The 20,493-nt window shown below is 50.7% G+C and overlaps 1 protein-coding gene across 1 annotated transcript in view; it reads right to left on the reverse strand.

The window, feature by feature from the left end:
• Hip1 (huntingtin interacting protein 1) overlaps positions 1-19,999 on the reverse strand; it is a 134,647-nt gene extending 114,648 nt beyond the window's left edge. The window contains exon 1 of the mRNA XM_006971288.4: positions 19,801-19,999. Coding sequence (XP_006971350.1) covers positions 19,801-19,920 — 120 coding nt within the window. The 5' untranslated portion in view covers positions 19,921-19,999. The remainder of the gene's footprint in view (positions 1-19,800) is intronic.
• Between the last annotated feature and the right edge of the window lie 494 nt (positions 20,000-20,493).

Genomic DNA, 20,493 nt, shown 5'->3' on the forward strand with positions numbered 1-20,493 from the left:
AGGCCTCCTAAGAGAACCCTAGAAATCCCTCACTGGGACAGGAAAGCTCCAGCTCTAAAGGAGGACAAGTGCCGCGGCCTGTCGCGGGGAATGAGAACAGCACCATTTCGGTTTGATTTGCAGCCCTGGGGATGAGACCAGGGCATCACACGGGCTGGGCCAGTGCTGTACTGTTGGGCCTCGCCCCAGCCTCGCCCCCGGGATTCTCGACAGGTGCTCTACTGCGCCATCTGGCTGCCCCAGCGTGGGCTTTTGTTGTTGCTATGTCTGGGTTTTGTTTTTTGTTTGTCTTTTTTGTTTTTCTCTTGAAGAGGTTTTTAAAACACCAGTTATCATCATTAATTATTTTGGAGCCAAGCATGGTTGGTACATGCTTATAATCCTAGTACTCAGGAGGTGGAGGCAGAAGGATCACTGTGAATGTGAGGCTAGCCTGGGCTACAACAGTGAGTTTCAGGCCAATGTGTGTAAGAGTATGAGAACTTAGCCAGGTGGTGGCAGCGGCAGTGGCGCACGCCTTTAATTCCAGCACTTGGGAGGCAGAGGCAGGTGGATCTCTGTGAGTTCGAGGCCAGCCTGGGCTACAGAGCGAGTTTCAGGACAGCCAAGGCTACACAGAGAAACCCTGTCTCAAAAAAATCAAAGGAGTATGAGAACTTGTCTCTAAAAGAAAACAGAAGACAAAAAACTATTCCTATTTTTTTTAAAAGATTTTATTTATTAATTATGTATACAGTGTTCTGTCTGCATGTGTCCTTGCAGGCCAGAAGAGGGCGCCAGATCTCATTACAGGTGGTTGTGAGCCACCATGTGGTTGCTGGGAATCGAATTCAGGTCCTCTGGAAGAGCAGTCAGTGCTCTTAACCACTGAGCCATCTCTCCAGCCCACTATTCCTGTTTTTATGCTTGGGATGGTTTCTATTGTCAACTTGACAAGTTCTGGGATTATCTAAGAGACAAACCTCTAGGCACATCTGTGAAGAAGTCTTCAGATTGGGTTAAGTGAAGTGAGAAGACACACCTAAGTGTGGACAGCACCATCCCCTTGGCTCAGGCTGGGATCCCGACTGCATAAAAAAGGAGAAAGTGAGCTGAGCACCAGCGTCCATCTCTCTCCGCTTCCTGACGGCAGATGTCATGTGAACAGCTGCCTCAGGCTCCTGCCTCCATGCCTTCCCCACAGGGATGGACAATTCCCTCAAACTGTGAGTCATATAAATCCTTCCTTCCTTCCTCCCTCTCTTTCTTTGTCTTCAAAAACAAACAAACAAACAAACAAACAAACAACAACAACAACAACAAAAAACAAACACCAGGCTCTCTCTATTATGTAGCTCTGGGCTGTGCTAAAATTCAATAAGCAGACCAGGCTGGCCTTGAACTCGCAGAGATCCGCCTGCCTCTGCCTCCCGCATGCTGGGATTAAAGGAGTGCGCCACCACCGTCCAGCAAACGCTTCCTTTCTTAAGGAAATGCTTTGGCCAGGCATTCTGTCACGGCGGTAAGAAGAGTAACATACGTCAGTCTCTTGATTTCCACAGAGGGAGAAGATGAGGTGTAAGCTGCAGACACACGGAGGCTGGAATGTTCGCTATGCTAGCACAGAGGACGGAAAAGGGCACTTGTTTTGTTTCCCCCAAAAGAGACATAAATTCAGCCTCAAAAGAAGTTTAAACCCGCGCCCCAACAATCCTATTTTTCATTTAGGAAAAACAATAGAGATACAAAAACATTAGCCCCAAAGGGTCGGACTTTCTTAAGGTCATTCTGTCCACCCAATAGCCAGTCCAAGGTGGAGCTGGGGGGAGCAGGTGGGGGCCATGTGCTGGGGAGGAGGCCTCCGATACCAGGCATGAGTGGAATTTCAGGGCTGATTCTCTCTCTCTCTCTCTCTCTCTCTCTCTCTCTCTCTCTCTCTCTCTCTCTCTCTCTCTCTCTCTCTCTCTGGCACGAGCTGTTTGCTCCTTGCTTTCTGCACTTGGCAGTTTGCTTTTTGCCCAGAGAGATTCCAGGGCCCCCATCCCTCATCACTTGCTGCCTGTCAGCGGGTACTTGAGAGGAGCGGGGGAAGCGGGAGGGAGGAGCCGATAGGCAGGCAAAGGACTTGTTCAAGGCAGGCTCCCCCATGTGGTGCCTGCGGGGCCTGAGGTTGCCAGCGACACCCCCTAAAGCAAGGCTCCTCTGAGTGCGACAGGAAGGATGCCTGTGTCACGTTCCAGGACAGGAGGGAGTGTCTGTTGTTTTAGAGCTTTTGTTTAGTTTGAGACGGAATATCCTATATAGCCCAGACTGGCCTTGAACTTGTGATCCTCCTGTGTCAGGCTTCGGAGTGCTGGGATGACAGGCATGCGTCCACACTCATGCCCAGCTCTTGGGGTATTTTTAAATGGAGACAAGTAGGAGCAATCGAGAAATGACTGCCTGGAAACAGAAATCTAAACTTAAAAAGCCCCGGGCCGGTGACAGGCCTTTGAGAAGCACCTGGGACTTCCATAATTAAAACTTTGACACCTGGACCTGCCTCTGCTCCCAAGAAAACCTGGTAGGCCTCGGTTCTCCCTCACAGGGGCTTGTAAAGCCGTCTCTTCCCTTCTCCTCGGTGCAGACATAACATCACCGGCACCGCTCTTTAAATATCTGTGCAGGGAGGCTATATTTAGAGACTATTTGGCCCTCAAAATAAGCCCGATTTCCTGTGGCAAGAAGTTCTCAGAGACAGGAGAGAGGCCAGGACTCCGGGGCCCTGGCGGCCAGGAGCGGCACAAACAAGGGTGAGCGACTTCTGGAAAGGTAGCAGCCCCATCCGGGACCGCGGGGAAAACAACGGAGCGCTCTGAGCATCTTCGTAGTCACGCCGCAGACCAGCCTGCTGCAGGGCGGTCACGTGGGTGAGGAGCCATGTGGCGGACATCCCTCCGGCAGGTGGGAAGGACACGGGTACTCACTCATTCATTCATTCCCTCGGGCATCCAGCCAACTGTGCATTTCTTCACTACTCATTCACTGGACTGCTCGTTCTCACAATCACCTGACCACGCAATCACTCACTCACTCATTACACAGTGATCCTTCATCATTCATTTATTCACTCAAGTACTCATTACTTCATTCACTTATTCATACACTGGTCATTCATCAGTCATTCATTCAAGCACTCGTTAATTCATTTGCTCATTGACACACTGATCATTCATCAGTCATGCTTTCATTCACTTATTTACTCACTCATTTATTCAAGCACTCATTTATGTGCTAACGGTAATTCATTTATTCACTCAATCACCCAAACCCTGTTCATCCACTCACTCATTCATTCAATCACTTCATCCTTGACGAGACACATCTTTTCAACAGTCCTGTGTGCACAAGCCTGTTACCTAACGGAGCTCTGTGTCCCAAGGGAGACAAAGCACACAACCCATAGGAGCCCCGGGAGAGGCAGGAGGTGAAGGGAACCTGGGGGATGGGGACACTTCTCCTGGGGACAGGGGAAGACAGCCAGCATGGGCTACTGCTGTATCCTGTCTTTTTCAGCCCATTCAGTGAGCCCACATGTCCACACAACTTTTTTTTTGATTTTTTGAGACAGGGTTTCTCTGTGTAGCTTTGCGCCTTTCCTGGAACTCACTCTGTAGCCCAGTCTGGCCTCGAACTCACAGAGATCCACCTGGCTCTGCCTCCCAAGTGCTGCGATTAAAGGCGTGTGCCACCACTGCCCCCCACAACATTTTATATTTCCGCAAAGGGCTGATAAGAAAACTGTAAGCTAGACATGGTAATGCTTGCTTGTCATCCCAGTACTCAGGAACCTGAGGCAGGAGAATCTCTATGAGTTTGAGTCAACCTAGACTATCTCACGACCCTCTGTCTCAAGAAGAAGAAAGAAAGCCGAGACGAGCAGAACAAGGGTCTGGAGCTGGGGCTCCCTTGGTAGAGCACACAAGGCCCTGAGTCTGACCCCTGGCACCCATGGGTGGGTGTAGTGGTATTCTGTTGTGATCCCAGCATTTGGGAAGTGGAGGCAGGAGGGTCAGGAGTTCTAAGACATCCTGAGCTGGTGTGAAACAGTGCTGGAGACAGGAGAAGGGAAGGAGAGAAGAGAACAGGGACGGTGCCACCCTGTCTGGCACCTCTGACCGTGTGGGTCTCTGCTGTCCTGAGGGTAAAGTTTCCGTGGTGGCTAGGGACCACACGTCCATCAACCTCAGGATTTGGTAAGTACTGTGCCGTTCAGTTTGTTCTGCTGAACATTTTGGCTTGAGATCCCTTTAGATCTTCAGAAGAGCTGCCGGAATAGCTCGGGGTTCCTCTACATCCTCTCCCCAGCTCTCCTCCATCAGCCAGCACCTTCCACAACTGCCGAACAGTGACCACGACACACTCGCTGGCCTTTCACGCTGTGAGCTGCCCTACTGACTGCTTTTGATTCCGCCATCTGCCCATCCCCATGCTCTTTCTGTTCCAAGATGCAAACCGGGATGATAACATATATTAGTGTCCTCCCAGCTGACAGTTCTCCAACCTCTCCCAGTCTTTCTGAAGAGTCCTGGTCGGGAGTCTTGCATGCATTTTTCTAAGGGTGTGTGCACATGTGTGTTTGTGTGTGTGGTGTGTGGGTATGTCTGTATGTCCGTGTGTGTGTGTGTGTGTGTGTGTGTGTGTGTGTTATGTTTGTGTGTTTGTGTGTGTGTGTGATGTGTGTGTGGTATGTCCGGTGTGGAGGGTGTGTTTGTATGTCTGTATGTATATGTGTGTGATGTGTGTATGTTTGTTGTAGTATGTTTGTATGTCTGTATGTGTGTGTGGTATGTGTGGTGTGTATGTTGTGTGTGTGGTATATGTGTATGGTGTATGTGTTTGTGTGTGTGTGATATGTGTGGTATGTGTGGGGTGTCTTTGTATGTCTGTATGTGTGTGTATGTGTGTGTGTGTATGTAAGCCAGAGGACAACTTCCAGAGTGTCAATACTCTCTTTCCTCCACATGAGTCCCAGGGGTCAAACTCAGGTGGTCACATGGCAGGCGGTTTGGGGTAAGTACTCTAACACACTGAGCCATCTCTCTGGCTTCAGCTTCCTAGGTCTTAAGTCTAAGTACTACAAGAGCATGCTTCCTCTGTAGTTAAGCCTGGGAACACCAGAACATTCCAGATCTCCACCACAAGCCTGAGTAAGCGTAAGGGCACAACAGGACATGCCTGGGGGCTCTCCCTCCTGGATCCCTCATCTGCTTCCTGTCTTCAAGCCGGCTCTCTTCTCTGCAGACATTCCAGCCCACTTCTATCACGGCACTGGGGTTTCCCCGCACACTTTTTTAAAAATAGCGCAGCTTCATTAAAAGATTCTGCACCCCCCCCCCTTTAAATGTTAAGTAAATTAGGTCTTCGATCCTCCAGCCTGGAATTGTATCAAAGAACTCGGTGGCCTAGCAGGGGGAAAAAATGTTCCGAACGGACTGTTGAGTTGTCCTTTCAGGATAAACTTCTGGGAACGGGTGCCAGCGGTGGAATTCCAGTGTCTGATCTACGGCCACCATAAACACACATCAAATAGAAGGGGTCCCCTGGGGTCCAGCAAGGTGGTTTGTCTGTGAAGTCGGGTCTGGGGGTCACTGGGAGTCTTGCCTGGGAGCACGGCTTACCCATTAGCTTTGCTCATCCACCACCACCCCCCTTTTTAAAATTACATTTATTTGTGTATTTGGGTGGGGGCACATGAGGCAGTTAGAGGACAACATTCGGGAGTCAGTTCTCTCCTTCTACCAGGGACCAGGGACTGAACTCGGTCATGTTGGTGGCCCAGCCTTGTTCATCTTCTATCACTAACAAGTGACTACAAACTTGGTGGCATAAAACACCATTATTTAGTTACATTTCTTTCTCTTTTACAGTCTTTGTGCTAATCTACAGGTAAACAAATAGACATTGTTGGGTAGTTTTAATCCCAGCACTCGGGAGGCAGAGGCAGGCAGATCTCTGTGAGTTCGAGGCCAGGATGGTCTATATCGAGTTCCAGGATAGCCAGGGCTACATAGAGAAACCCTGTCTTGAACAAACCAAAGGGGGAAAAAAAGAGCAGAGTTTGGTTCCCACATTTAGGGACTCACTAGCGCCTGTACCCTAGCTCTATCCAGGAAATCTGCCCTCTTCTGGACTCCTTGGGTACCTGCACTCATATGTACATGGATGCGTACGCACACACACACCCTGGGGAACAAGGTCATCCTGTGTGCACACTCCCGGGCAACATCTCCCAGCAGCTCATCCATGGCTCACCCACAGCTTTGTCCTTTGCAGCCAGTGTTCCTCTAAACACGAGCCATGCCTGAGATCCACGCTGAATGAATCCATCCCCACTCTCTTTAGGCCAGTGGTTTTCAACCTGTGGGACGTGACCTCTGAGGGGTCTAATGACCCTTTCTTGGGGATCATCTAAGACCATTGGAGAACACAGATACTTTCATTATGATTCATAACAGTATCAGAATTACAGTTACGAAGTAGCAACAAAAATAATTTTATGGTCGGGAGGTCACCACAACATGAGGAGCTGTATTAAAGGGCTGCAGCGTTAGGAAGGTTGAGAACCAGTGCTTTAGACACTTCTGTGTCCCTCTTCCTTTTGAAAATTCCACCACCTGACCACTCCACATTTCACTGACACCGTCGCTTAGGTGGTGAAATCCCTCCGCCAAGTGCTGGGGGGTGGGGGGGGGCGCCACACTAAAAAGATCAACGAGAACCTTACAGGTCCTTGGTGTCTAGAGAAGGTAGACAGGCGACAGAGACGAACAGAAGCCACGGACCCCATGCAAAGTGTGGGTCAAGGATGGTCTCTGCTTCCTGGCTACCAGCGACTGCAGTACTGGGAAGCGGCAGGCCGGTCCGTGACTCATAGGTCGACCGCTCTCTGTTCCCGGATGCCTTTGAGAATGCTTCTGGGGAGGCTGGGTTTGAGACAGAGCTCAAAGCAGGTGTGGACAGACAGAAGGCAAGTCCCTGCACACAGCTGCCTACTCCCTGGGAAGAGTTGTCTTTTCGGTTGCTGTTGTTGTTTTTTTTTAATCTTCTGCACATTGAAATATAACATAAACACAGCTGTGTATGGTGGTACACACCTGTTAATTCCAGCACTTGAGAGTCAGGTGAAGAAGGATCTACGTTCAAGGTCCCCTGGGTTACAAAGGGTGTCTGAGGGTAGCCTGGGCTAATAGAGAACTCAAGGGCAGGGCTAGGGTGGTAGTTCAAATTCAGCCCTAGAATCCATTTAAAGACAGCCAAGAGTGGTGGCATTCGCTTGTGACCCCAGTGCTGGGGAGGCGGGGACAGGGAGAGGGATTTTTAAAAAACATTTATTTACTTTATGTATACGCATGACCCCTTCATGCACACCAGAAGAGGGAATCAGATCCCATTACCGATGGTAGTGAGCCACCATGTGGGTGCTGGGAACTGAACCCGGGTCCTCTGGAAGAGCAGCCAGTGCTATTAACCACTGAGCCATCCCTCCAGCCTCCAGCAGATGGCTTCTGATGGGGGCTCACTGACCCAGTCAGAGGTCCTGTCTCCAAAAACAAGGTGGGGAAGGGACAGGCAAGGTGGCTCAGTGGGTAAAGGAGCTTGCTGCCAAGCCTGAGGACCTGAGTTCAGTCCCTGGGACCTACATGGGGGAAGGAGAAAACCGCCTCCCGTAAGTTTTCCTCTGCTTCTTCATGTTTGCCATGGTGTGCGCTCGTGTGTGTGTGTGTGTGTGTGTGTGTGTGTGTGTGTGTGTGTGTACATAATAAATAAATACACATAATCAACAAGGTGGATGCTGCCTGAGGAAGAACAGCCAAGGCTGTTTAACTTTTACATGCATCATACATACCCATGTACCCAGGCACATATGCATACATGGGAAAAAAAGAGATGGGGCTGGAGAGAGGTCAATGGTGAAGAGCACATAACGCTCTTTCGGAAGACCCAAGTTCAGTTCCCAGCACCCACACTGGTTGCCTGTAACTGCAGCTCCGAGTGATCCAACACCCTCTTCTGGACTCTTCGGGCACCCGTACTCACATGTGCACACGCACGTGTACACACATACACACACTTAAAAATAAAATGAAAGTTAAAGAGAGTTCAAGAACAGCCTGCATCACACAAGGAGACCCTATTTCAAAATGAAGAAACACAGAACGATGTGGATACCGAAGACCTCAAGGAACGAGAAATCCCGGCTCTCATGGCTGCTGGCTGGAGCTTCCCACTCACTCACCTGCCCCACAGGGCGGCTTGCACTCAACTGTGGTTACTTCCTGATTTCTGCAGTTTCGCTTCTGGAGCAATGGGTTCTGGGGACCGATTTCATTCTCCAGTAATTAGGAGGCAGAGGAAGGAGGATTACAAGTTCGAGGCTACCCTTGTCTCAAAACAATAAAATAATAAAAACATATGAACTGGTGCTTGACTTATTTTTGAATTAATATGGCAACCCTGCTGTGTCGCTCCTGATGGTCTGTGACTCCGGGGCTCAAGCTACCCTGTCTTAGCCTCCCTAATGCTGGCACTCAGTGTCTCTCTGCCCCTCTCTCCCCATCCAACTGTCCCTGTCAGCCTTGAACTCGGGGATTTGAACCATCTTCCTGCCTTCCTCTCTTGAGTAGCTGGGACTCACGTGCACACCGCTCGTCTTAGTGTCCTTTGCTGGCACTGTGATAAAACACCCCGACCGAACAACGTCAGGGAAGAAGGCTTATTCTGGCTCACAGCTCCACCAGGGAGGGATGGTACAGTGCTGGGAGAACTTAAATCCACACTAGTCAAGAGCAGACAGCAGCGAGCTGGTGTACACGCGCTGGTGCTCAGTTCACGGCTCCATTCCACACGGTCCAGGATCCCCCGCCGAGGGAATGGTTCTGCCCATCGTTGCCATGGGTCTTCCCACATCGATTCATGTAATCAAGTCATTCTCAGAGGCTGGCCTTCATCTACCCACTCCCCCACAGGCATGCCCAGAGGCCCCTCTTCCAGGTGAGTCTAGAGGCTATCAGGTTGACAGTTAACACCACGGTTTCTAGATGAACTTATATCCTAGGAGGGTACGTGTGCCTTTTTCTTTTTTCCTCCTCCCCTCCCCCTATCCCCCCACAGCCGCCGTTCCCCAGGGGAGGAATTTAAGACATCCAAGTATTTCAGTTGGAAAAGGGCGGGAAAATCAAATCTGTGTATCTTTTTTTTTTTTCTTTTAAGTTATTAACCACAGACCAGACTTCAGCTTTAAAAGAGATTTTAAGAGAGGGGTGGGGTAGGGCAGGGAGACGGCTCAGTGGGAGGTGTTGGCTGTCCCACCTAACGGCCTGAGTTAGATCCTGGGGCCTAAGTGATGCAAGGTAGGAATAAACTCAGGTACATACTTGAATTGCATGAATTAAATTTTTTTTTGAAAAAAGTAAGGACAGGCATGGTGTTGATCACCTGTAACCCCCACACTCCAGGAGGTGGGGGCAGGAGGATCATGAGGGAGTTCAAGGCTGTCCTTAGCTATATGGAAAGTCGAAGGCCAACCTGGGCAGCAAGTGAGATGTTGTCTCAGGCATTTTAAAAGGAAGGGCATCTGTGTCCAGATCTGTGCCACGTTCGAAGCTTCCCTGTGCATTCTCAGACAGATCACTAACCTCTCTCCGTCTCGGGGTTTGTACTGGGAAAATGACCACAGCCGTGGATTATGTGATGCACCTTTTAGTGAGGGCGTCAAAAGAGGGTCCATGTAAATGTGGCTTTGGATGCAGCGAGCCATCACCGGATCACAGGCAGGGCTGGCGACCTGCGTGGCGCACACTGGCTTCCGGAACTGTCTCACCATCATATTAACAGTGGTGGCGGCTGTGAGTCCCCATCCAAGAAACACGAGCTTCTCTCTCCCGCTGTCTGAATTATAGGTCCTTTCACCAGTATCAGACGGCACGGCCCTGCGCTAGGAACAGGGTTCCTCCCTGCCCGCCCAGGCAGGAAAACAGGAAGGAGCCTCCACCCTGCCAGGGGGGTGGGACTGACAAATTCCCTTTGCTAGGTGGGCAATATTCCAGGCCATCAGAGCTTCTGGAAGCAGCCGCAGACAGACTGGCCACCGGCCCGCTGCACCGGGCTGAGCTTTGCCACACCCACATCCCCTCCACCGCACCTAAGGGAGTAGATTGTGCAAGCCAGTGGCTGGGGTACGCGACGCAGCCCTGATTGTTGCCTTGAAGACCAGCCAGGTGAGAAACCTTTGGGGGTGAGGGCCAGAGAATCTGCTTTTTTGGTTCCATTGCTTCCTAAGGTACAATCCCAGGGTTCTGAGAGCCCCAGGCCTCTAATCCCTGGTCCCTATTCTCCAGACAGAGAAGCATCCAACAGAGCCTTTTAGAGGTTGCAAGATGTTTCATCAGATAAAGGTACTTGCAGCCAAACCTGACAACCTGAGTTCCATCCTCAGAACCCTGTGCTAGGAGGAGAGAACTGATTCCTATAAGTTGTCTTCTAACCTCCATATAAACACTGTTGCTGGACTACACACACACACAGACCACACACACACACACACACCAAATACACACACACCAAACACACACACACACACACCAACACACACACACACCACACACCACACACACACACACACACACACCAACACACACACACACCAACACATACACACACACACCAAATACACACACACCAAACACACACACACACACACCAACACACACACACACCAAACACCCACACACCAACACACACACACACACCAAACACACACACACCAACACACACACCAAACACCCCACACACACACACACACCAACACACACCAAACACACACACACACAAACACACACAAAATACACGCAGAAGGTCAGCACCATATATGCCTTTATCTCTTGATTCCAAAACTCAGTCTCGCGGAGCAGTGGTGTCGCACGCCTTTAATCCCAGTACTCAGGAGACAGAGCCAGGCGGATCTCTGTGAGTTCGAGGCCAGCCTGGGCTACCAAGCGAGTTCCAGGAAAGGCGCAAAGCTACACAGGGAAACCCTGTCTCCAAAAACCAAAAAAACAAAACAAAACAAAAAACTCAGTCTTGTGAGCAGCTGGGGTCGGAAGTGTATGCTACGACACAGGGGCTAATGGTGAATCTTTTTAAAAAGATTTCAATTTTTATTATGTGTATGTTTGTGCATCTGTGGATGAGATGTAAGTACAACGCCCAAGGACGTCAAGGAGAGGTCATCAGATCTCCTGGAGCTGGAGTCATAGAAGGCTGTGAGCAGTCCAAGGAGTGTGCTAGTGACCAAACTCTGGTCCTCAGTAAGAGCATCAAGTGCAATCTCTCCAGCCCCTGAGGGTCAATCTTGATTGTCACATTGATACTTTTAATCATTTAGGCAAAGTGACTCGGTCAGTAGAGCTCGAGGCTCTTAGAGACATGCCCGTGGGCTTGTCCATGTGAGTGTTTTCAGAGAGTTTACCTGAGCAGAAGATAGAGACCCAGTCTGAATGTGGGCGGCATCATTCCCTAGGCTGGGCTCCTGAACTGAATAAAAAATGAGAAAGCCAGCTGAGCATCAGCATCCATCTCTCTCTGCGTCCTGACTGTGGATGCCATGTGACCAGCCGCCTCACACCTCTGCTGCCGTGACTTCCCATCATGATGAAGGATACCTTTGAACTGTGAGCCAAACAAGCCCTTTCTCCCTTCACAGCCGTGAGAACAGCATACTTGTTTTTATTTATTTTTTAGACAGGGTCTCAATATGTTGCCCATGTTGGCCCTGAACTCCTGACTTCATTCAGTCCTCCCGATTCATCTTCCTGAGCACCTGGGAGTACAGATACAGACCACCACTTCTCACTTCTCCCATTCCTTTATTTATGTCTGGCCAACAGGCACACCAGCACCTACCTTCTACAAGGGTCCCCCCATGGACAATGAGACGCACAGCCACCCCCCAAGAGGGAACTATTGACACAGGAAGCCAAGATGTGGGCTTGCATAAGTGTCATAACATACTACAGCATCCCAGACTCCCTGGAATAGACGACCCGTGTACAACCAGAATACAAAAGATGCCTGGTATATGTCTGAGTTATACAAGGGCGAGGACCAGGGACCCTGGTGGTTTCATACCACACAGAATCTGGGGACGACCTTGAAAAGTTTTGTGTGTTTTTTTTTTTTTTTTTTTTTTTTTTTTTTTTGAGACAAAGTCTCACTATGTAGCCTCGGCTGGCCTGGAACTCCATATGTAGACCAGGCTAATGTCAAACTCACAGAGATCCACCTGCCTCTGCCTCCTCAGTGATGGGATTAAAGGTGTGCGCCACCACCCCTGTTTTGTTTGTTTGTTTGTTTTTAAGATTCATTTCTGAGTGTGTATATGCGCACCATATGTGTGCAGGTGCCTGTGGAAGCCGGAACAGGGTGTTGGACTCCCTGGAATTGGGAGTTATAGGTGCCTGTAAGCCACCAAATGTGAGTGCTGGGATACGAACCTACGTCTTCTTCAATAGCTTCAAGCACACTTCACCACTGAGCCATCCCTCCAGCCTGATTCATTAATTTCCGTTATGTGTGTGTGCGTGTGGGGGGGAGGGTCTGCGTGTGTGTGTGTGTGTGAAGGTGCCCCTGGAGGACCTAAGAGGTTGTCCAATCCTCGGGAGCTGGAGTTACAGGTAGTTGGGATCTGCCTGATGTGGGCGCTGGGAACTGAACTCAGAGCCTCCGAAAGAGAGCAACAGCATGTGCTCTTAGCCATGGGGCCGGCTCTCCAGCCCCAGCCTTGAACTCCTGATCCTTCTGCCTTCGCTTTCTGAATGCTAGGATTAAAGATGCACACTGCCAGGCCTAGTTTATGTGGTGCTGGGGTGGAACCCAGGGCTTTGCCCGAGGCAAGCACTCTTAACAACTGAGCTATAGTCTCAGCCCCCAGCAAAGGCTCTTGAGAAAAGGGACCGTAAAGAAAGAAAAGGGAGAGAGGAGGGGAAGGGAGGAAAAGAAAGAAATGCAAAGGTGTGGAGGCTGGCACTGTGGGGAATAAGGGAGGGCTGGACATAGGAACATCACAGAATGGGGACAACAAAACACAGGCAGTGTGGGCAGAGGGAGGAAAGAGGTGGGGCTGGGGACACAAAGGGACCAACGGCCAGGCCACAGGGCATGGAGGAGGGTACGGACGTCTTGAGGAAGGAGATGTGGGGAGGTGACATCACCGTGGTGAGGACAGAAGCTGTCTGGATGGAGGCTGAGAGCGGAGGAAGTGGACAGGTGTAAAAGGGAAGTGGGGTGAGGTTAGCATCTTGGGGACCCCAGAGATCAGGGGGAGGAAGGAGGAGAGCGAGCAGGTGTCAGGCAGGGACAAAGACAGTTAACACTGCCGACAGATAGGGTCTACAGTCACCTGGGAGACAAATCCGTGAGCATGCATGCTTCCAGACTGGGGTGGGCAGATCCACCCTAAATCTGGGCTTTACGATCCTAGGGGCTGGGGTCCTGGACTAAATCAAACTGAACAGCAGCATCCGTCTCTCTCTGCTTCCTGACTGTGGATGCCATGTGACCAGCCGCCTCAGGCTCCTGCCGCCGTGACTTCCCCGCCATGATGGACAGTGTGCCTCCTCATACCATGAGTGCCACCCCTCGCCCGGCACTGGGTTATTCTGAGCAAGTGCTCTATGGCGGAGCTACACCGTCAGCCTTCCGCCTTTGGTTTTAACAGCCTTCGAAGCCTGAGACTGGTCCTCTGACCACAACAGAGCCCCACCTCCTTGCTGACTCATAGCTCCTCCGGGGCTTAGTCTCGATCTTACTCATCTCTGGGTCCACGCCATGGTACACGCTCCCCCAAGTAATGTTAAAAGAATAAACAACCCACAGGGAAAAGCCTTCTTTGGATAAGTAAATATAGCCAGGAGCCAAGCATGGCGGGTATGCTTGAATCCATTCCTCCAGTGGCTGAGGCTGGAGGATCACACATTCAAAGGGATCTCTATAGTGCGAGCAGGGTCACAGAACCGGGGGCACCTGCTGCCAAGCTTGACAACCTGAGTGCGATCCCCAGGACCCACGGTGGGAGGTCAGAACCAACTCCTGAGAGCTGTTATCTGATCCCCACGTGCAGCACACCCTACACATATACATACAGACACATAAAATAAAGACATAAAGCCAAATAAAAACCCAGGTAAAGATAGTTTCCTCATCTGGTTGGTAACCCCTAACTCCTTCCAGAAATATCTTCATGGCCAACCGGAGGGCATCACGGCAGTCTGGGCCTGACATGGGGAGCCTGAAGTCGTGGCTTTGAAGAATCCTCCATTCTTTCGCTCAGCACTGGATGACCAAAAGGAGCTGCCAAACTCTCTGAAGGCTGAAGTCATTCATTATCATTCACTATAAACTGTAAAGTGCTCCCCAAACTAGGTATCATCACAGAAGCTTTTCCCCCTCCGCCTTCTCAGTGCCATGGACCAAACCAAGTCCTTGCGCTCACTATATTCCACAGGGAGCTAAATTCTCCTCAATGCCACAGTAGCTTTTGGGAAGGGAAGACTGCTTTTTGGGTCCTACATGAAATAATAATAATAATAATAAAAGCATAGGGCTGGGGAGACCGCTCAGTGGGTTAAGAACACTTACTGCACAAGCAGGAAGACCTAAGTTCGAATCCCCAGCCACCCATGTTTTAAACGACATTGGGCATGGCCACCTCCACCTGTAACCCCAGTGCTGGGGGTGGCTGGCCAAGACAGGAGGTTAGGGCTCGCAGCCTAGCTCTGGGTTCAAGTGAGAGACCATCTGAGGTCCTCCTCTGACCTCCTCCTGTGCATGCCTGGGGAGTGCACGTGCATGCGCGCATGGGCACACACAAATAATTTTAATTAAAAAAATTTAATCACAAAAAATTTTAATCACATATTTTATGATACTGATACCCATTTTGCAACCTCATTGGCAAAAATAATAGTAAAGCCAAATGGGCTAGGGCACACCTGTGATGCTGGCACACGTAAGTGATCAGGAGTCCCAGGTCATCCTTGGGTATAGTGAGTTCCAGGCTAGCCTGGGCTACATAAGACCCTGTCTCAAAAGAAAACAATACTAGAACATCAGGGTGATGAGGCCCATTCACTCAGTTACTTGGGAGGCTGAGGCAGGAGAACCATAAGCTTGAGGCCAGCCTGGGGTTGTACTCCAAGAGTGTGTGCTCGAGTGTGCGTGTGCATGTGCGTGCATTCGTGCGTGCGTGCGTGCGTGTGTGTATGTGTGTGTGTGTGTGCATGCGCGTGTGTGTGTGTGTGTGTGTGTGTGTGTGTGTGTGCTCGTGCATGTGTGTGTGTGTGTGTGTGTGTGTGTGTGTGTGTGTGTGTGCCAAGTGTCTATGTGTCCCCTTGGAGGCCAGAAGAAGGCATCAGATTCCTTGGACATGTTCCCTGGAGTAACAGGGACAGTGGTTTGTGAGACCACTTGATGTGGGTGCTGGGGACCGAACCCAGGTCCTCTGGCAGAAGAGAAAGCTCTCGTAAACCTCTCTCCAGCCCCTAGACTTAAGACCAACGAAAAGGCTGGGGATGCAAGCTGCTTACAGTGTGCTCGCCTAGCACATGGGAAGCCTGTCAGGCATGGGGAGCACGTCCATCAGGCCAGCGTTTGGGAAGTGGGGGCAGGAGGACCAAGAGTTCAAGGCCAGCATCTACCACATACCAAGTTTAAGTCCAGTCTGGTCTATGTGAGACTTTGTCTCAAGAACAAAACAGAACACAAAACGCAAAAAGAGGGGATGGGGAAATTTAAGAAAAAGTAAAAAAAAAGGTTTTGCTTTTGCATTTACTTGGACTACCATTGTAGCCGAAGAAACAACTTCACTACCATCCTTATCTGTCCATAAGCATCCTAGCAATACATACGCTTCCGTGTGTGTGTCTGTCTGTCTGTCTGTCTGTGTGTGTGTGTGTGTGACAGTGTATGGGTGTGTGTGTGCATGCCATGCTATACGTGTGGAGGTCGTAAAATGACCTCAGGTGCCAGTCAATTGCCCCCTTATTTGAGACACAATTTCTGGTTGTCTGTCACAACACACACCAAGCTACTTGGCCGCTAAGTTTCCGGGGATTCTCCCGTCCCCACTTCCCATCTTGCAGCAAAGAGTACTGTGATTACAGGTGTGTGTGAGCATGTCCATCTTCCCACGGGTCCTGGGGATCCGCACTCAGGTCCTCACACTCGTGCAGCAACCACTGAGCTACCTCCCCAGGCTTTCTCCCTCTTATACATTAAGTCCTAGTAAATACAGAACTGACCGGGTAAGCAAAATTTAAAACAAGCCAGAATTTAACATGTCAAAACACACACTCCTACTCTTTCTCCTACCATCTGACGGCTGCTTGTGCTGAGCTGAATGGGCAGCGAGGTGACACTCGGGGTACAGCATTGGTTGGGCCACTGGAAGGGACAGTAGCCAAGTGACATTTTGAAACAATGCCGACAGTTAAGGACAGACTTCCTGGAAGAGGCTGCTCCTGGGACACCGGAAACAACACAGCAGTGCCCCATAATTTACAAAAAGCCTTCTTGTTTATTATTTAATGCATTCCACACCAAAAACCCGCAAGGTTAAGTATTAGGTTTATTTTGTATATGTGTGTTGTATGCTTATGTGTGCAGACGCACGTTCCTCTGTGTACACACAGGTAGAGCCCAGAGGTCAGCACTGTGTGTCTTCATCTATTGACCTCCACCTTATTATTACTTTTTGAGGCAGTGCACTGAACTTGAATCTCACCGACTGGGCTAAAACGGGAGCTGCACCTGTTTTGTTTTGTTTTAATGTGGGGTCTGAGGATCTGAACTCAGCTCCTCACGCTTGTGCATCAAGCATAATACTTGCTGAGTCGTCTCCCCAACCTGTATGATTTTTATTTTACAGCTAGGGAATTGAGGAGTAGGGAAGTCAGGTCGTTTGCCTGAGGGCACCCAGTCCCACACATCAAATCACATCCCCCTGTGCTTAGCCACAAAACTGAAATGTCTCCTAAGGGCTGGGAATGTGGCTCAGTGGGTAGAGGGCTTGCCTAGAATGCCTGAAGCTCTTGGTTTTATTCCCAGCACTGCATAAAACCAGCCACAGTGGGACACTCCTGCGATCCTAGCACTTGGAGGTGGAGGCAGGGGGATCGGGAATTGAAGCTCAACCTTGTCTTCACTGCTAGTTTGAGACCAGCTGAACCACAAGAGACCCTGTCTCAAAACAAAAAGAAATGCACAGAACACAGAACGCAGATGTCTTCCGGATCTGCCCAGGACGGCAAGGTAGCCCAAGGCGGTGGTTAAAGGTTGGGACCACTTCCCCCTGTGTGACCCGGCAAGTTATTTCACCTCAGCAGGCTTCAATTTCCTCTGAGCAAAATGGGGCAGATAAGCACTCCAGCAGCTCTTGTGAAGATTAAAGACAGCAAATAAAGCACTGTACTTAGAGGGCCTCCCAACATAGTTATTAGCTACAATTATTATTATACTACCTTTGCTGATTCTCTTGGTCTCTTAAGACACCAATGTTTTTGGTTTGGGGTTATTGAAATTCTTTCTGAGATAGGGTCTCACTCTGTGTAGCCACGGTTAGCCCAGGAGCTGCTGTTAAGACCACACTGGCTTTCAAGGATCCTCTTGCTTCTGCCTCCCGAGTGCTGGGACTGCAGGAGTGTCTCACCCTGGCAGCCAGCTCTAAAGAGTTCCAATAACTGAGTTGGATCCTGGTGGCTCACACCTATAATCCCAGCACTAGGGAGGCAAAGGCAGGGAGATCGATGAAAGTTCGAGGCCAGCCTGGTCTACATAGAGAGTTCCAGGCCAGCCGGAGCTGCATAGTAAGGTCCTGAGTCAAAAGAGTTTCAACAACTGAAAAATTCTCTACCTCAACACACACACACACACACACACACACACACACACACACACACACACACACACACACAGGAAATCTGGCTAATTTACAAGTGTTCTAAAGATGGTAAAATGAAACACTGGCCTACCACACTTCTGGTTGGGTGTTCCTTGGACAATTAGGGAAAATGTTAGTCGTGGCTGGAAACATTCAAATGTTAAATTTCTATCACTCCATGTTAAGTTCAAACTTTTTTAAATTCAAATGAATCTTTGGTGTATGTGTGTGTGTGTGGGGGGGGGTTGTCCATGGTACACCATGAGTGTGGAGGTCAGAGGACAATGTGGACAAGTTGGTTCTCTTCCTGGGATGAAACTCGGGTGGCCAGACTAGTTGGCAGGAACCTTTACCCCTGAGCCTGTCCGTCCATCCGTCCGTCCGTCGTCCCCCCCCCCCCCAAGCGCCAACTCTTGGGTCTACTTACTGCTCCAGTTTTGAGTTATCTGAGATTCTCAAAGGAATGGATGCTATTAAATAACTCCAGTTTCTTTTCTTCTTTCAGTTAAAAAAAAAAAAAAGTAGTGGAGGAGAAAATATAAAAACTTTTTTTTTTTCCAGGAACGCCCAAGGCTAAAAAGGGGTCAGTTGGGAAGATCTGAGGGAAAAGCTCCTAACCCAGTTGAACCCTGCGAGGCCAGTGAATTACCTTCCCTCAGACACACGTAGTGGATCCAAGGGTCTCAGAGACAGGAGGTGGATTAAAGTCCCCTGGGCTAACGTCTTTCTTCCTTGGGCAGTCCATTTATAGAGCACACGGGCCCTCCCTATCTCTTCGATCTGTGCTACCCACAGAACACGACAGGGGACCAGCCTTTGGCAGAAGTCAACTGGATCTGCGAAGTAGAACTCTGAGAGCCAGAGTTGAACAGGGAATCTACCCGCACAGCTTCGGCAGTGGGATCCTAAGGGTTGTATTCTCAGAAACGGATTTGACATACAGATAAACTGGTGACTGCCCCGCGCCTCACAGCTTGATTCAATCCAATCAATACAATAAGCATAAAAGCTCAGGGTAAAAGCGGATAGTGGTTTTGTTGATAGTCGCGGTGGAATTTTGGCCACGCGCCCTGGTCAGACCAGACAAATAAGGCGGTCTGCTTATTAGCAGTCAGGCATATTTTGGAGGGTGAAAACAAAACCTCAAATCAGGATCCTGGGTCTCATTGGACAGCTTATTCCCGACACGCAGGGGCCTGACAGTTCAAGCGCCTCAACTCCGGTCCCAGACTGCACGTCCCCATTCCTCCAGTCCCCCGGGTCATTTTCCAAGTTGAGCCACACTTCGCATTTCCTACATTCCTTCTCATCACTCAGACCCCTTCGGCCCGGCCTCAGAGGCCAACAGCTGGGGCTGCTGAGAGCCAAGTTAGCGGCACCGTTGAACGGGACGCTTAGGAGTGGGGGGCGAAGTCAATATGCACATGAAGCGATCAAGAGCACCCTTCACACCCGCAGGCCGGCGTCCCCACACTTGCAAAAACCAAGTATCTCTCAAGTGCTTGCTCTACCCAGGAGCACCCCTTCCCGTACCCAGGAGTCCCCTTTCCATGTGCCTTCCTTTGGCCTCCCTGGTGACCCCTGATGATGCTCACTGGGTCTCACCAGCTCATCCTCACAGATCTGCAGGTCCGCGGAGTGCACCCTGATCCCCAGGCCAGTAGGGATGCCCAGGTCTCTGACTTCCCTGGAACCCCCCTAGTTCCGTACCCCAACATTATTCTGATTGCAACCACCTTGCCTAATCCTCTCCCGGGCCTGCAAGACCCTCACTCCCTTCCAAGCCTCTCCAGCACTCTGCACCACTCCGGGTGCCCCAGGGATGCCCCAGGGTTCTCGAACCTCACCTGAGTCCGCTCGAAGCTCTCGCGCTCCGCAGCCTCCATCCCAGCACCAATCCCACGCCGGCTCAATACTTTGGGCAGCGGGTTGGGTACCTGCTTCATGGAGCTGGCCATCCGGTCCATGTTCCCAGGGTGAACAGAGAGTCAGGGGCCTCGGCAGCCCCGGGATCCCCGCGGCGCCTCCCGCCCCGCCCTACCCGCGGGGATCCGGCGCTAACGGGGACAGATTCCGTCTTCCATTGGTTGACAGAGCTGTCCATCTCCCTCAGGACCCACCCCATCTTTCCAAGAGGCTTTTCCCCACACGCCTCCTCCCATTTCGGAGGCGCTCCGTTCACTTCGCCCGGCTGGCCCGCCTTAGGGCAGTTGACCCGTTATGATTGGTCTCAAGGCTTGTCCATTATCATTAGTGGGCGGGACCTGGTGAGCTGCTGTCCCAACCTGCCCTCCGAGACCCCGCCTCCTACCTGGTGCACCACCTCCCGGGTCCCCAAAGGCTGTAGATACACTGTGATTGGTCTGAAGACTTGTCTGTCATCATAGCGGGGCTGGCCCTGGCCCGCTGTCCCAACCTTCCCGCGCTGGTTCCACCCTACATCCGTCGCTCCGCCTTCTCACCCCGCGCAAGACCACAAAAGCATCATGATTGGTCTGAAGGGTTGTCCGTCATCTTCACGGGGCGGGGCCTGGCTGCCC

The sequence above is a fragment of the Peromyscus maniculatus genome, chromosome 23, assembly GCF_049852395.1.
Source record: "Peromyscus maniculatus bairdii isolate BWxNUB_F1_BW_parent chromosome 23, HU_Pman_BW_mat_3.1, whole genome shotgun sequence".
Taxonomy (NCBI): Eukaryota; Metazoa; Chordata; class Mammalia; order Rodentia; family Cricetidae; genus Peromyscus; species Peromyscus maniculatus.